Genomic DNA, 14,275 nt, shown 5'->3' on the forward strand with positions numbered 1-14,275 from the left:
GCTGATCCCGTTACAGGTTCCCATGTACAGCTGACTGCGTTTTTACACTGGAAACAAATGATTTTGTATATATTTTATATACAACATAAACATATCTATCATAAATACATCTTTTATTATATTATATATATATATATATATATATATATATATATATATATATATATATATATATATATCTCCAAGATGTATTGATCTATATTTTGGTATTTTATAATTTATTGTACTACTTTATTTTTTTATCATTTCTTGTCAAAAATATTTTTGTTAAATATATATATATATATATATATATATATATATATATATATATATATACTTTTTAATGTATATTTGCTACTACTTAACTTGAGTTATTCTTACCTAGAAAAATTCTTATTATTCTAGTTATTCTTAACTGTATTTGGATGAATTAATTCTGGTGTGTATTTGGTATTGTATTGAAATGTATTTTGGAATGAAATGTTTCATTAATGTGGAAATGATGGTCACCTTTTAAATTATATATACCTTTACTTTGCAATTTCAGTGGAGTTCAGGGTTTCTTTACAGTGGTGGTAAACGGAATCAGGTTGGTTGCCATGACTACAGACTACCGATACAACCCATCATTTATTAACTATCCAAACCACCAGTGAAGCTACATGAGTTTTATATGGAATGATGATGATGATGATGATGATGATGATGATGAAGGTAAAATAGTGAATAGAGAATCTGAACTAATGCAGTTCTCTTTAGGGACTACTTTCTGTAGCTGCACTACACCCTGCAGCATGTATCCCTCCACCATTTTAATGATCTGATTTTAAAAGCAGGTTCTAGAGCCGAGCTCTTCTCAGAACTCTGGTAGAACCGTGTCTCAGGCATCAGGCAGCGTCTTCATCACCATTAGGTGAAGAACTTTCTGTGAGGAGCTTTTATTATATATATATATATTGTATCAGTAAGACCATCTTCCAGTCATCCTTGCATGGCCGTCAGCAGGGGGCGATATTTTACTCTTGTAGTGTCCATCATTCTGCAGGGTTGTGTCCAAATCCATACACACACACACACACACACACACACACACACATAAAGAGACCCTACATTTATATTTAACAACAAAGCGGGCACGTCTTGCCTGCCTACAGTTAAAACTGTTAAAACAGTCAGTTTATTGAACACTGAACCGAGAGGCCCAACAGAATAACGGCTCAGGAGAGAGCCAGACCCAGAACAGTCAAATGAAGGCGAATCTTCTAGAACCGAACCCTGCAGAGCCACGTCCAGTCCAGTGAGGCAGAGGACAGAAATAGGGTCAGGAACAAAGTGGAGGGAGAGAGGAAAGGAGAGTTAGCGCCAGAACGGAACCGCCACTCAGAATAGAGGAGCCATCAGATAAGTAGTACTTCATAGGGAGGCCGCCTGCCCTCAAGGCCCTGGGAATCGAGGTCTCGTGGAGTTCTGGCGGACTGATTTTTTTAAGCGTGTCGGTTCTTTGGCGAGAATACTGCTGCAAACAGAAAGCCTGATTAGCCTAGCATTGATTAGCCCTTGATTGATCGATCAACCCATGACTGGCTTGGTTATATTATCCTGTGAGTGGGTAGCGGGGGGTGGGGGTGTTAGACTATGATTGGCAAGCTTGTGATTGGTTGTTCAATGATCATGGACTTGCTGAAATCAATCAGCCATTGACTGGATAGCTGATTAGTTGATTGATTGATTAGTCAACAATTGGCTAGCTTAGATTAGTTAGCCTAAACTTGGTCAGTCTATAATTGGTAAGCCTCAAGCCTCAAGCCAGTGAGTGGTGATTGTGATTGGTAAGGCTCAGACTGATTAGCCAGTTTGACTAATGAGCCGTTAATTATCCAGGTTATCCTGTAGGTGATTAGTACATCTTTGATAAGACAACAGTTTGGCATATTGATTAGTTGATTAGTTATAACTGGCTATTACTTAACCTATGATTGATCAGCCTGTGATGATTGATTAGTCAAAGATTGGATAGATTATAGCGTATAACTTCATTCAGTGACACAACAGCAGGACTGTCCGGATAATTAGGCCTATGACTTTCAGCTGTAGGCTTTTTCTTCATGCATTCTGGGAAATTTGACTGTTTCAGGTCCACACACGTCACCTCCGGATGCAGCCTCCATGACACGGGTGGAGCAAGAGCACAAGCATGGACTAGAACACAGATGGAGACTCGTCTTGCATGTGGTTGGCCTATTGATGGGTTCGCCTAGGAGGAGCCCCAGATAAGATATTTACAATTAATAAAAAAAGCGAAGGGCAGTAAAATAACCCCTACCTGACCCCCCACCCCACCCCACCCACCCACCCACCCCCCAACCAGAAGTCTCCAGGATTGCAGTGAAACATGGCTTTAGTGGGTTTGGGTTGTCTTCTTTGGTTTCCCCTTAAAATGCATTAAAACTCGTGTTGGTCTCGGGCCCACAGTTTTTATTGCAGTGGCTTCTTCCTCACACCCACACACTGCCTTTCCTCTCCCTCTCTGCTGACCCCTGCTGGCCACAGCAGCCCCCCAGGCCCCTGTGGTGGGATGCAGGCAGGTTTTTATAGACGGCGCGGCTGTAGGGGATGAAGCAGAGGCCCAGTTGCAGGTGGCGGGCTAGTCTGCAGTACGCGGCCAGAGCCAGAACCAGCAGAGGAACCAGCAGCAGAAAGCCAACCACCAGAAGAGCAACACAGGCAGCATCGTTCAGCAGATCCGAGCAGTAAACCGAGGTTCCGTGGGGCTGCACCTGGAGAAGAAGGTCCATCTGTGAGGCTTCAGGAACATGTGCAGGCTCAGTTCATAAATGCATTAAACATGTTGTAGGTATTGTGATATACACTGAGGAGGAGGAGCTACAGTCTCTAATTAGGGTGAATATTAATAACGCTCTAAATGTAGGTATTGTGATATACACTGAGGAGGCGGAGCTACAGTCTCTAATTAGGGTGAATATTAATAACGCTCTAAATGTAGGTATTGTGATATACACTGAGGAGGCGGAGCTACAGTCTCTCATTAGGGTGAATATTAATAACGCTCTAAATGTAGGTATTGTGATATACACTGAGGAGGCGGAGCTACAGTCTCTCATTAGGGTGAATATTAATAACGCTCTAAATGTAGGTATTGTGATATACACTGAGGAGGAGGAGCTACAGTCTCTAATTAGGGTGAATATTAATAACGCTCTAAATGTAGGTATTGTGATATACACTGAGGAGGAGGAGCTACAGTCTCTAATTAGGGTGAATATTAATAACGCTCTAAATGTAGGTATTGTGATATACACTGAGGAGGCGGAGCTACAGTCTCTCATTAGGGTGAATATTAATAACGCTCTAAATGTAGGTATTGTGATATACACTGAGGAGGCGGAGCTACAGTCTCTCATTAGGGTGAATATTAATAACGCTCTAAATGTAGGTATTGTGATATACACTGAGGAGGCGGAGCTACAGTCTCTCATTAGGGTGAATATTAATAACGCTCTAAATGTAGGTATTGTGATATACACTGAGGAGGCGGAGCTACAGTCTCTCATTAGGGTGAGTAATTATTAATAACGCTCTAAATGTAGGTATTGTGATATACACTGAGGAGGCGGAGCTACAGTCTCTCATCAGGGTGAATATTAATAACGCTCTAAATGTAGGTATTGTGATATACACTGAGGAGGCGGAGCTACAGTCTCTCATTAGGGTGAATAATTATTAATAACGCTCTAAATGTAGGTATTGTGATATACACTGAGGAGGCGGAGCTACAGTCTCTCATCAGGGTGAATATTAATAACGCTCTAAATGTAGGTATTGTGATATACACTGAGGAGGCGGAGCTACAGTCTCTCATTAGGGTGAATAATTATTAATAACGCTCTAAATGTAGGTATTGTGATATACACTGAGGAGGCGGAGCTACAGTCTCTCATTAGGTATATCTTTGCTCAGTGGAATTTATTAATGTAGATGTTCTGAGCAGTAAAGGCTGAGGTCAATAGATCAAAATGTGTCTGGAATCAGAGATCTGATTGGATATGATTGCTAAAACACAGATAAGCATCAGATAGAGGAATATGATCGGGGTTGTCAGTCTGGGTTAAGCCCTAATGTAACATCAGAGATAGTGATGGAGGTGTGAGACGCTGTGGGAGAGGTGTGTATGTGTGTAAGGTGATGGTGGGCAGATAAGAGGTGGACAGTGATAAGAGGGGATTACATCTGAAGCTGTTTACTTTCATGTAAGCTGATCCAGGCGGTCTGTGTTAGGCTCAGTAAAGCTGGAGGAATTCAGTGATTGCTTACAGACAGGCTGAGATATTTGACCTGTCACTGTTAATCTGTGAGCGGTTCAGACGGGTGGAATTTGAGTGGAGTGTGAAAGGGTGTTTCACACAAACAGCACCAGCGGACCGGAGTGTTATTCTTCTGATGAATGACAGATACACCCAATTTTCCAAATCTGATTTGTGTGTTTTCTCTAATGGCTGAAGTGGAAGAGTTCATGTGCAATGTGTGTGAGTGTGTGTGTGTGTGAGTAAGTGTGTGTGAGTGTGTGCGAGTGTGTGTGTTATGGTTAGTAGATATAACACTGAGCTCAGAGCGCTTCAGTCTAAAGTATTTACAGTGCCAGCGTCCTTTAAACTCATAATCTCCAGACTGAATACCAAGTTCAGTATGAATTACTCAGAATCCACTATGAATTACTCAGTATATACTAGTAATTATTTAGTATCCACTATGAATTACTCAGAATCCACTATGAATTAGTCAAAATACACTATGAATTACTCAGAATCCAATATGAATTATTCAGTATCCACTATGAATTATTTAGTATCTATGAATTATGAATTGCTATGAATTACTCAGTATATACTAGTAATTATTTAGTATCCACTATGAATTACTCAGTATCCACTATGAATTACTCAGTATATACTATGAATTAGTCAAAATGCACTATGAATTACTCAGTATCTACTATGAATTACTTATTTATGAGTTCTTTAGTTCTGACCCAACTGACCTATCGCTTTGTTCTCACACCTGCCGAGTCAAAGCTACAGATCCAGACAGTCATCTTACCGAGGAATGGCAGAGAAATCCGAACACCACCATGACGAGTGCGGGGGTGAGGATGAGGCCGAAGATAACGCCGGCCAGCCCTGCATTGATGGTAGCGATGATGAGGTTCTGGGCAGTGACGAGGACGGAGCAGGCCCAGCAGTCCAGAGACCCCCTGAGCTCCAGTGGCGGATCGGCTGTGGCGCTGCCTGCCACGGAGTACGGAGGGGGGACCACCACCCCTGAGGCTGGCACTGGGGACACGGCCGCAGAGGAGATGGAGTTAGTGTGATGGTGGTGAGTTAACTCCGAGTCCAGCACATCAGCCGAGAACTGCTGAGATATGGTCTTCTCCAGCGTTCCGTTACGGGATAAAGTCATTCTGGCTCTCCTTCAGACCTTTCTGTGAGGGTAAAGGCACCAGAGTTTAGATGATTGACAATCTACAGTAACTCAAATCACTGAGGTAATAAAGATAATCGTGATTTCATAAGAAACAATGAATGAGCAGATGTCTCAATACTTTTGTCCATATATGTTGTATGTGGAAAACCAGTCATTATAATTGAGTTGTTGAGTTATTCCATGATGTGGTATTATCTATGAGTTATGGAGCTGTAGGGGTGAGGACCAGAAGGCTGGACCCACCGACAGGCCCGTGAATGTTCTCCTAGGCCATATCTTACAAAAGCAAAGCTGATTTTTCTCAGAATCCAGAGGCAAGAAATCTGAAAGGTAAACAGAGATAACTAAGTAACTGTGAACAGCAGGAAACAGAGCCCACTCCGACAACCCCCCCCCCACCCTACACACCCGCCTGCCCCCCACCCACCCGCAGTGACCGGAACTCCAGGACGACTAAAAACACAAAACACTGAGGCAGGAACAGGCCTCTCAGGAAAGGCAGTGTGCTGAGTAGACTGCATATATCTCTCCAAGCAGGACATCTCCTCAAACACAGGGCTTCCTGCGGCCACAGGGACAAATAAACCCACCTAACCGCCCAATACACATCGGTCATGACCTTCCAGTTGTGCGACACTGACCAAATTAGTCTTTTTAAATCCTTCTACACGACAAAGTGTTGGTCCTCCTGCAGGGGCGCCATAGGGATGGGTGAAGGTTAGGGCGATTTCAGGGGCCTGTGACTGACAGGGACCCTTAAATAATATCAGCTAATATTTTAGCAGAACTGAAGAGTCGTGGGGCCCAGTGTAATATCTCATCATGGGGCCCAGAATCCCCAGGAGTGCTCCTGAGTAAATGTAGCCAGTACTGGGAAACATCTAAAATCTCCAAATTTGCAGCTTTACAGGAGGAGTAACCTTCTGAACTTTCAATGAAAGTCAATGTACAAAGAGTTTATTTACTTTAGTCACTTTGGAGCATTTCTATTGGTCCATTAATCATGAAATTGATCACACAATGAAATTGATCACACAATGTAAAGAACCCCAGCCAGTTTAAAATTATGTAAAAAAAGAAAAACGTGAAAATATAATAGTAATAGTATAATAGTGAAAATATATCATAAAAAAGTCATTTGTATTCATAATTTCATTTAGAAAATAAACTGTGATTTATTTTGTTTTTCAAGCTTGTTTGGCTTATATATTGTCACTGTTTGATAAGTAATGTATTCAAATATTCTTTAATCATAACATAATTGTTACATTTAAATTTAATATTATAGAAAATAATAATTATAATTATGAATGATAAAATGTCATATGGTAGTTATATGTCACTTTGTTTGGAATATGTTATTTTACATGTAATATATTGAAAATCTGAGGTTTTAACTTTTTGATTGAAATGATAGAAAATGTACTTTTTCAGGATGTTCTAATTTATAAATAAATAGATTAATAAATATATATATATATATGTGTTGTACATTGTTGACTTCACACTAACTAGATTTTTTTATTTTTAAAATACACTTTGAATATTTTCAGAAATGCTACAAAAAATCACATTATTACATTTAGTTTAATTTAATAATTTGAGATTTCATTTATTTCTATTTGTTTTTACTGGTTTAAATTAATGTTATCTATGATAAGTGTTTTTTTCTGTTGACATAAAATTTATTTTTTTATTATTAAAGAGTAAAATCTTGTACATTAAATGACTTAAAATAAGATCTTCCTAAAAGATTCTTTTAAAGAGATATTATTGGTATTGTGTCGACTGCAGTTAAGATGATTTCACTTCCTAATAGAAAATGAAGGTTATACCATATTTACAGTTACAGTCAGTGTAAACAGAGGAACCTCCATAGTTCAGCTCACTGATTACAAATGCAGAGTTGAGGCAGGAGGCAGTCATCAGGCCGCCTCATTAAGAGTCATCATCTACTTTAGTTTAATGACATCTTGTCGCCGATCTTTTTGGCGATCCAGAAAATGGCCTCAGAGGGAGCATCCTCTTTTCTAGGAACTGGCCGACTTCTTTGAACGACAGTACTTTGGCCTGAGTCCAGCCTTTTTATTGGTTGTGAAGGTTTGTGCGTGACATCAGCCTGCCTGTTATAGCTCCGATTTGATCAGGTGTTTGATTGAAACCTTTCTCACGCTGTCAGTCTGCAGCTAGCTCACGTGGTTCCCTCCAAAATCAGTCTCAGAGAGTCTGACATCGCTCTGGCTGAGCGTCCAGGCAAGTGTCTAGCAGTCAACTGCACCAATCAGCCATAACATTACAACCATCTGCCTAATACTGTGTAGGTCCCGCTTATTCCGCCAAATGAGCTCTGACCCTTTGAGGTGTGGACTCTGGAGGTGTCCTGTCAAGGTAGCAGCAGATCTTTTAACTCTTTGAGGCCTACAAGCCTAAACGTGGATCTATACATTTACTCCTCGCTCTTTAGCAAAGCGAGTTACATATTAGTTTCATAGCAGTTACTGAATCATTTTGAATCATTTTTTGGAGTCATTTAAGTTCCTGAATTATTTTAGTAGTCACTGAATCATTTAAAGAATCAATTGGTTCATTTAAGGACATTTCTGAATCATTTATAGACATTACTGAATTATTTATGGACGATACTGGATGATTTATAGTACTCACAGAATAATTTATAATAGTCACTGAATCATTTATAATAGTCACTGAATCATTTATATACATTACTGAATCATTTATAATAGTCACTGAATCATTTATAATAGTCACTGAATCATTTATATACATTACTGAATCATTTCTAATAGTCACTGAATCATTTATATACATTACTGAATCATTTATAATAGTCACTGAATCATTTATATACATTACTGAATCATTTATAATAGTCACTGAATCATTTATGGACATTACTGTATCATTTACAATAGTCACTAAATCATTTATATACATTACTGAATCATTTATGGACATTGCTGAATCATTTATATACATTACTGAATCATTTATGGACATTGCTGAATCATTTATAAACGGTACTGAATGATTTATAGTAGTCACTAAATAATTTACAGACATTTATGAATCATTTATATACACTACTGAACCATTCATAGACATAACTGAATTATTTATGGAGATCACTAAATCATTTATAATAGTCACTGAATTATTTATAGATGTTACTGGATCATTTATAGACATCACTAAATTATTTGTAATTACAGAATCATTTATGAACAGTACTGAATCATTTATAATAGTCTATAAGTCATTAATAGACATTACTGAATCATTGAGCCACTGTAGATAATCAGTGTTTTTAACTTCACCTGTCAGTAGTCCTAATGTTATGGCTGATGGCTGTACATATTTAATAATTATAAGAAGTGATTTTGAATATTTGAGGAGATTATTAAAGTTAAAGAGATCCATCCTTCTACTGTTATGGATGGTGGTAACGGTTCGTACAGCTGCTGGACATTCTTCTTCAGAAGGTCAAGCCACCTGTAAGGAGCTGCTTTGGTTAGACTGGTTATAAGATACTGGGGGTTCTCTCACCTTTTCGACCGACCTCGTCTGACTGTACTTACTTTAGTATGATTCTCCAGAACCGTGGACCTCGCTCTTCTCGCCAAGACCAGCTGAGTATGTTCTCCGTTTTTTGATTTAATCCTTAAGCTGGTGCAGATGCCTCCACCGGTGCCTTCACAGATGTGTACAGACGGTCCTGCTGTGGCGGCTCTATTCTCGATTACTTCAGATGTTATCGGATGCGACACGTATGTCAGCAGGTTCTGGTGCTTGAGCGGTGCCACTGCTGGTCCTGCGCTCTCTCTCTTACGGAAAACTTTGCTTTCCACCTCCTCCTCCTCCTCTGTCTCTCTCTCCCTCCTTTCCTGCCTCGCTCTTTCCTTCCTTTGAGGAAGATGGCCTAGCGCTGGCAGCCTGGATACATCCTCCCTCCCACCTCTCTCTGGGGCTTAGGTCCACTCCTGGTTGGGGTAGATAGGGTATTTGGACATAGAGCTCCAGATGTTTGTCTGATAACTGCAGCTCCTAAAGGCCAAAGCACACGAACTCCACATTCCTCCACAAACCCCAGTGAATCCACACACTGTGCTAGTGTGTGAGTTTGAGGAGTATCTAAGGTTCTTCAGTTCACAGGGATTCATTTAGCTTGTCGGCTTTCTTACATGGTGAAAAACCTTGGTGTCGGCTGGATAATGAAGGTGTTTGGTTGAGAATGGTGGGTTTGGTGGTAAATTATGATGTTTGGGGGGGGGGGTGCCGGTGTCTGATGGAGCATGGAAGCTTAATATGGAGCATGGAATGATGGAGTTTGGTGGAGAATGATGGTGTTTGATGGAGAATGATGGTGTTCATTGGTGAATAATGGTGTTTGATGGAGAATGATGGCATTTGGTGGAGAAGGATGGAGTTTGGAAGAGAATGATGGTATTTGATGGAGAATGATGGAGAATGGTGGTGTTTATTGGTGAATGATGGAGTTTGATGGAGAAGGATGGAGTTTGGAAGAGAAAGATGGTATTTGATGGAGTTTGATGGAGAATGATGGTGTTCATTGGTGAATGATGGAGTTTGATGGAGAAGGATAGAGTTTGGAAGAGAAAGATGGTATTTGATGGAGTTTGATGGAGACTGATGGTGTTCATTGGTGAATTATGGTGTTTGATGGAGAATGGTGGTGTTCATTGGTGAATGATGGCGTTTGATGGTGAATGATGGTGTTTGGTGGAGAAGGATGGAGTTTGCAAGAGAATGATGGTATTTGATGGAGAATGGTGGTGTTTATTGGTGAATGATGGAGTTTGATGGAGTTTGGAAGAGAAAGATGGTATTTGATGGAGTTTGATGGAGACTGATGGTGTTCATTGGTGAATGTTGACGTTTGACGGAAAAGGATGGTGTTCGTTGGGGGAAGATGTTCATTGGTGAATGATGAAGAAGGATGGAGTTTGGATGAGAATGATGGTATTTGATGGAGTTTGGTGGAGATGATTGGTGTTTATTTTGAGAATGATTATGTTGATATGGTAGAAGGTGGTGTGAAACCTCTGGGGTTGGGTGTGTTGTAACTGTGTGTATTCAGTGTAAAACTATCTGCCAACATCAGGATGCTGGTGTGTGAAATGGGAAATGCTGGAGAATGCTGGAGGATGCTGGCTCAGTGGGTACTGGGGAAACCGATGTTGTCCTGTCCAGAACATTTGAGGTGATATCTACACCACGGTTCTTCAGCACTGAACATTCATGCAGCAGTAGCTAATGAGTGGTATGTCAGGGGTATATCAGGCATAAGACAGATCTTACATACGGCAGAGCAGCTGTTTGGACTTTGATACTGGAGGTGTCTGGAAAAGTAACTAAGAGCCAAAAACAAGAGGAAAATGAGTAATGAAGGAACATCTCTGCACACCTCATCCTCACCCCTGCTCTGGAAAGGAAAGCACTAATGTCAGTGCAGATGGTGCTGAGTCAGATGAACAAATAATTAACAGACCTCAGAGGCAAGCACAGATCACAGGATCAGGGTTGAACTGAGCCGTTTTAACGTATTCATTTTTTCAAGAACCTCATCCTCCTCCTCCAGCTCCCCTATCATACTGAAAAAATGAAGACTCAAATCTGCCAGTGGTGTAAAAGCAAGTCTTACATCAGAGCAGAACATTTCCCCTAGCACAGTTCAGCACTGAGGAGTAGTGAAGAAGATAGGGTGTCCTTATCAAAGGTAAGATCTACAGAGAGCAGGGGAGCAACTGATTAATCAAAGAGTCTAATTCATCAACATTCAGGATTCAGGAACAGTCCCAGTGGGAAAGACTCTGACATTAATATTTCCTAGAGCAGAACATCTGAAGATCTCTGAAGAAACAACCATAGACACGTATCTCCAGTTGGTCAGTGCAACAGAAAAAGGCTATTAAGTTAATTCCATCAAACACCAACAACCGATTTTTCTCCAGTAAACATCAACATCCTTCCCCATCATTCACCACTAAACACCATCATTCCTCATCAAACACCATCATTTCCCATTAGACTCCATCATTCCCCATCAAACACCATCATTCCCCATCAAACACCATCATTCTCAAACAAACACCATCATTCCCATCAAACACCATCATTCCCCATCAAACACCATCATTCCCCATCAAACACCATCATTCTCAAACAAACACCATCATTCCCCATCAAACACCATCATTCCCCATCAAACACCATCATTCTCAAACAAACACCATCATTCTCAAACAAACACCATCATTCCCCATCAAACACCATCATTCCCCATCAAACACCATCATTCCCCATCAAACACCATCATTCTCAAACAAACACCATCATTCCCCATCAAACACCATCATTCCCCATCAAACACCATCATTCTCAAACAAACACCATCATTCTCAAACAAACACCATCATTCCCCATCAAACACCATCATTCCCCATCAAACACCATCATTCCCCATCAAACACCATCATTCTCAAACAAACACCATCATTCCCCATCAAACACCATCATTCCCCATCAAACACCATCATTCTCAAACAAACACCATCATTCTCAAACAAACACCATCATTCCCCATCAAACACCATCATTCCCCATCAAACACCATCATTCCCCATCAAACACCATCATTCTCAAACAAACACCATCATTCCCCATCAAACACCATCATTCTCAAACAAACACCATCATTCTCAAACAAACACCATCATTCCCCATCAAACACCATCATTCCCCATCAAACACCATCATTCTCAAACAAACACCATCATTTCCCATTAGACTCCACCATTCCCCATCAAACACCATCATTGCCCATCAAACACCATCATTCCCCATCAAACACCATCATTCTCAAACAAACACCATCATTCCCCATCAAACACCATCATTCTCAAACAAACACCATCATTCCCCATCAAACACCATCATTCTCAAACAAACACCATCATTCCCCATCAGACACCATTTCTGTCCAACATCATCCTTATAGAAGTCTTAAGTGAAAGTGACAGGAGGTCTCAGGGGTCAACAAGCCGTGTGTGTCAAGCGTAGATGTCAAAGTGTGGCTGAAAGAGGGATTTTGGGGGATCAGCAGCTCGATCTGCATTTCTTTGTCTTGACTTTATGGATCTTCTCACTGCTCAAAACGTTCAGACTCATAAAGTTCAGACTCTCAAGAGAACAGATGAGGAGAGGCTGGCACTGGCTGTAGATGTGAGCGGCAGTGCAGGTAGAGCAGGTTCCAGCAGCTCTGAGCAGGACTCTGAAGGAGGCTTTACTGTACAACACCTACAGACAGCCTCCCATAACGACAGAGTCTGTTACAAGCTCCAGATAGAGAAGACAGAGTTAGCCTAGTGCTAGCATATTCCTAGAATTCCTTAGGGAGGCCTTAGTGGAGCACGCTTTTTTCGGCCGAGCCTCGCGGCCCGAACTGAAGGCCCGGCTGTAACAGTCCGATACGCGGAGGCTGCGGAGGAGCGCTGGAGGTAGGAAAAAAAGAACGTTAAGCGGGAAATCCTGAGAGTCATGAAGGAGGAAGACCTGACTTCCTGTCCTTGGAACCAGGATATCCGCCGGCCCGTCTGCAGAGGGCGCCAAGGTGTCACCCAAAAGTTATTCTCTCTCTGTCTCATGACCCCTGCAGTGACCTCTACTTACACACAACAGCAGCCGTAGCTGGCAGAGGAAATCTCTTGTTTTGCGTCAAAAAAAGAAAAAAAAAAGAAACGGGCGACACACACACACATACACACACACACGCCCTGCGTCCCAAAATAACCAGCTCAAAAAAACAGATGCTTGAAATTGAGCTGTGAATTTATCAAAATTTGTTTTATTTCTTTTTTTTTTGTCATAGTTATTATTATTAATATTATTATTATTATTATATCAATTATGACACACAAAATCACACGAGTGTTTAAGACAGGTCTGGCTCAGTTCATTATTTCTCATTTTCTCTTTCTTTTTTATGTTTATACAGTAAAATCAGAACTCAGGAGTGGAGTAAACCTGACGGACACACCGGAGAGGAGTGGACAGAGAAAGCAACCACGGCGCGTCGGAATCCGCCGGCCGGAAAAGCTCATACAGGTCATACAGAACAGCAATTATGATAGTCGTCATCCACACGTCATCACAATATCTGATATTCCATGTAACGCAAAAGTAAAACAGTAAACCTCTTTTATCTGTCGGATACAGTACAAAGACATTCAGGGCATAAAAGGTGTACAGACTCTGTTCTAAGCACCAAGCTGTGAGATATTAATGTTATATTCATGTACTTATCTTTTCTAGATCATATACACTGAGCGGCAGGCCGGGGGACAGGGAGGGAGGGGGGGTGGATTAGGGTCGAGCACCATTATAGAATCGGACCTCCCCCTTTTCTGGACCTCGGCGCTGCCCAAACAATAGCACGGATTTAAGGAAAGAAAAAAAAAATCAAAACATTTACAAAATCTGGACTTGCCTCATCGACGAGGAGCACCATGTATGTTCAATAAATACGTGAGAATCAGTCGAATAAATAAAACCACAATTCAGTGAACAAATTTCAGGAATTCAGATCTGAGAACCAACAAACAAAACAACAAACAAACAAATAAACAAACAAACAAAAACAAAACTGACTTAAAAAGATAGTATAAAGAAGAACGAAACTCGACTGAAATTTTAAAGGATCGGGATAAAATCGTCAGGAATGACTAATATTTTTTTTTCTTTTTTTTCTGATAATACA

General features: G+C 40.7%; 1 protein-coding gene across 1 annotated transcript; it reads right to left on the bottom strand.

Annotated features, from left to right (window-relative positions):
• Positions 1–2,377: 2,377 nt before the first annotated feature.
• tmem88a (transmembrane protein 88 a) lies at positions 2,378–9,279 on the bottom strand. The gene is made up of 3 exons (XM_072658956.1): positions 9,078–9,279; positions 5,098–5,479; positions 2,378–2,759 (listed from the first exon to the last, which is right to left on the bottom strand). Exons 2-3 carry the CDS (start codon positions 5,455–5,457, stop codon positions 2,478–2,480), a joined length of 642 nt encoding a protein of 213 aa, XP_072515057.1. The 5' UTR covers positions 5,458–5,479; positions 9,078–9,279; the 3' UTR covers positions 2,378–2,477.
• Positions 9,280–14,275: the final 4,996 nt, after the last annotated feature.

The sequence above is a fragment of the Salminus brasiliensis genome, chromosome 16, assembly GCF_030463535.1.
Source record: "Salminus brasiliensis chromosome 16, fSalBra1.hap2, whole genome shotgun sequence".
Classification (NCBI taxonomy): domain Eukaryota; kingdom Metazoa; phylum Chordata; class Actinopteri; order Characiformes; family Bryconidae; genus Salminus; species Salminus brasiliensis.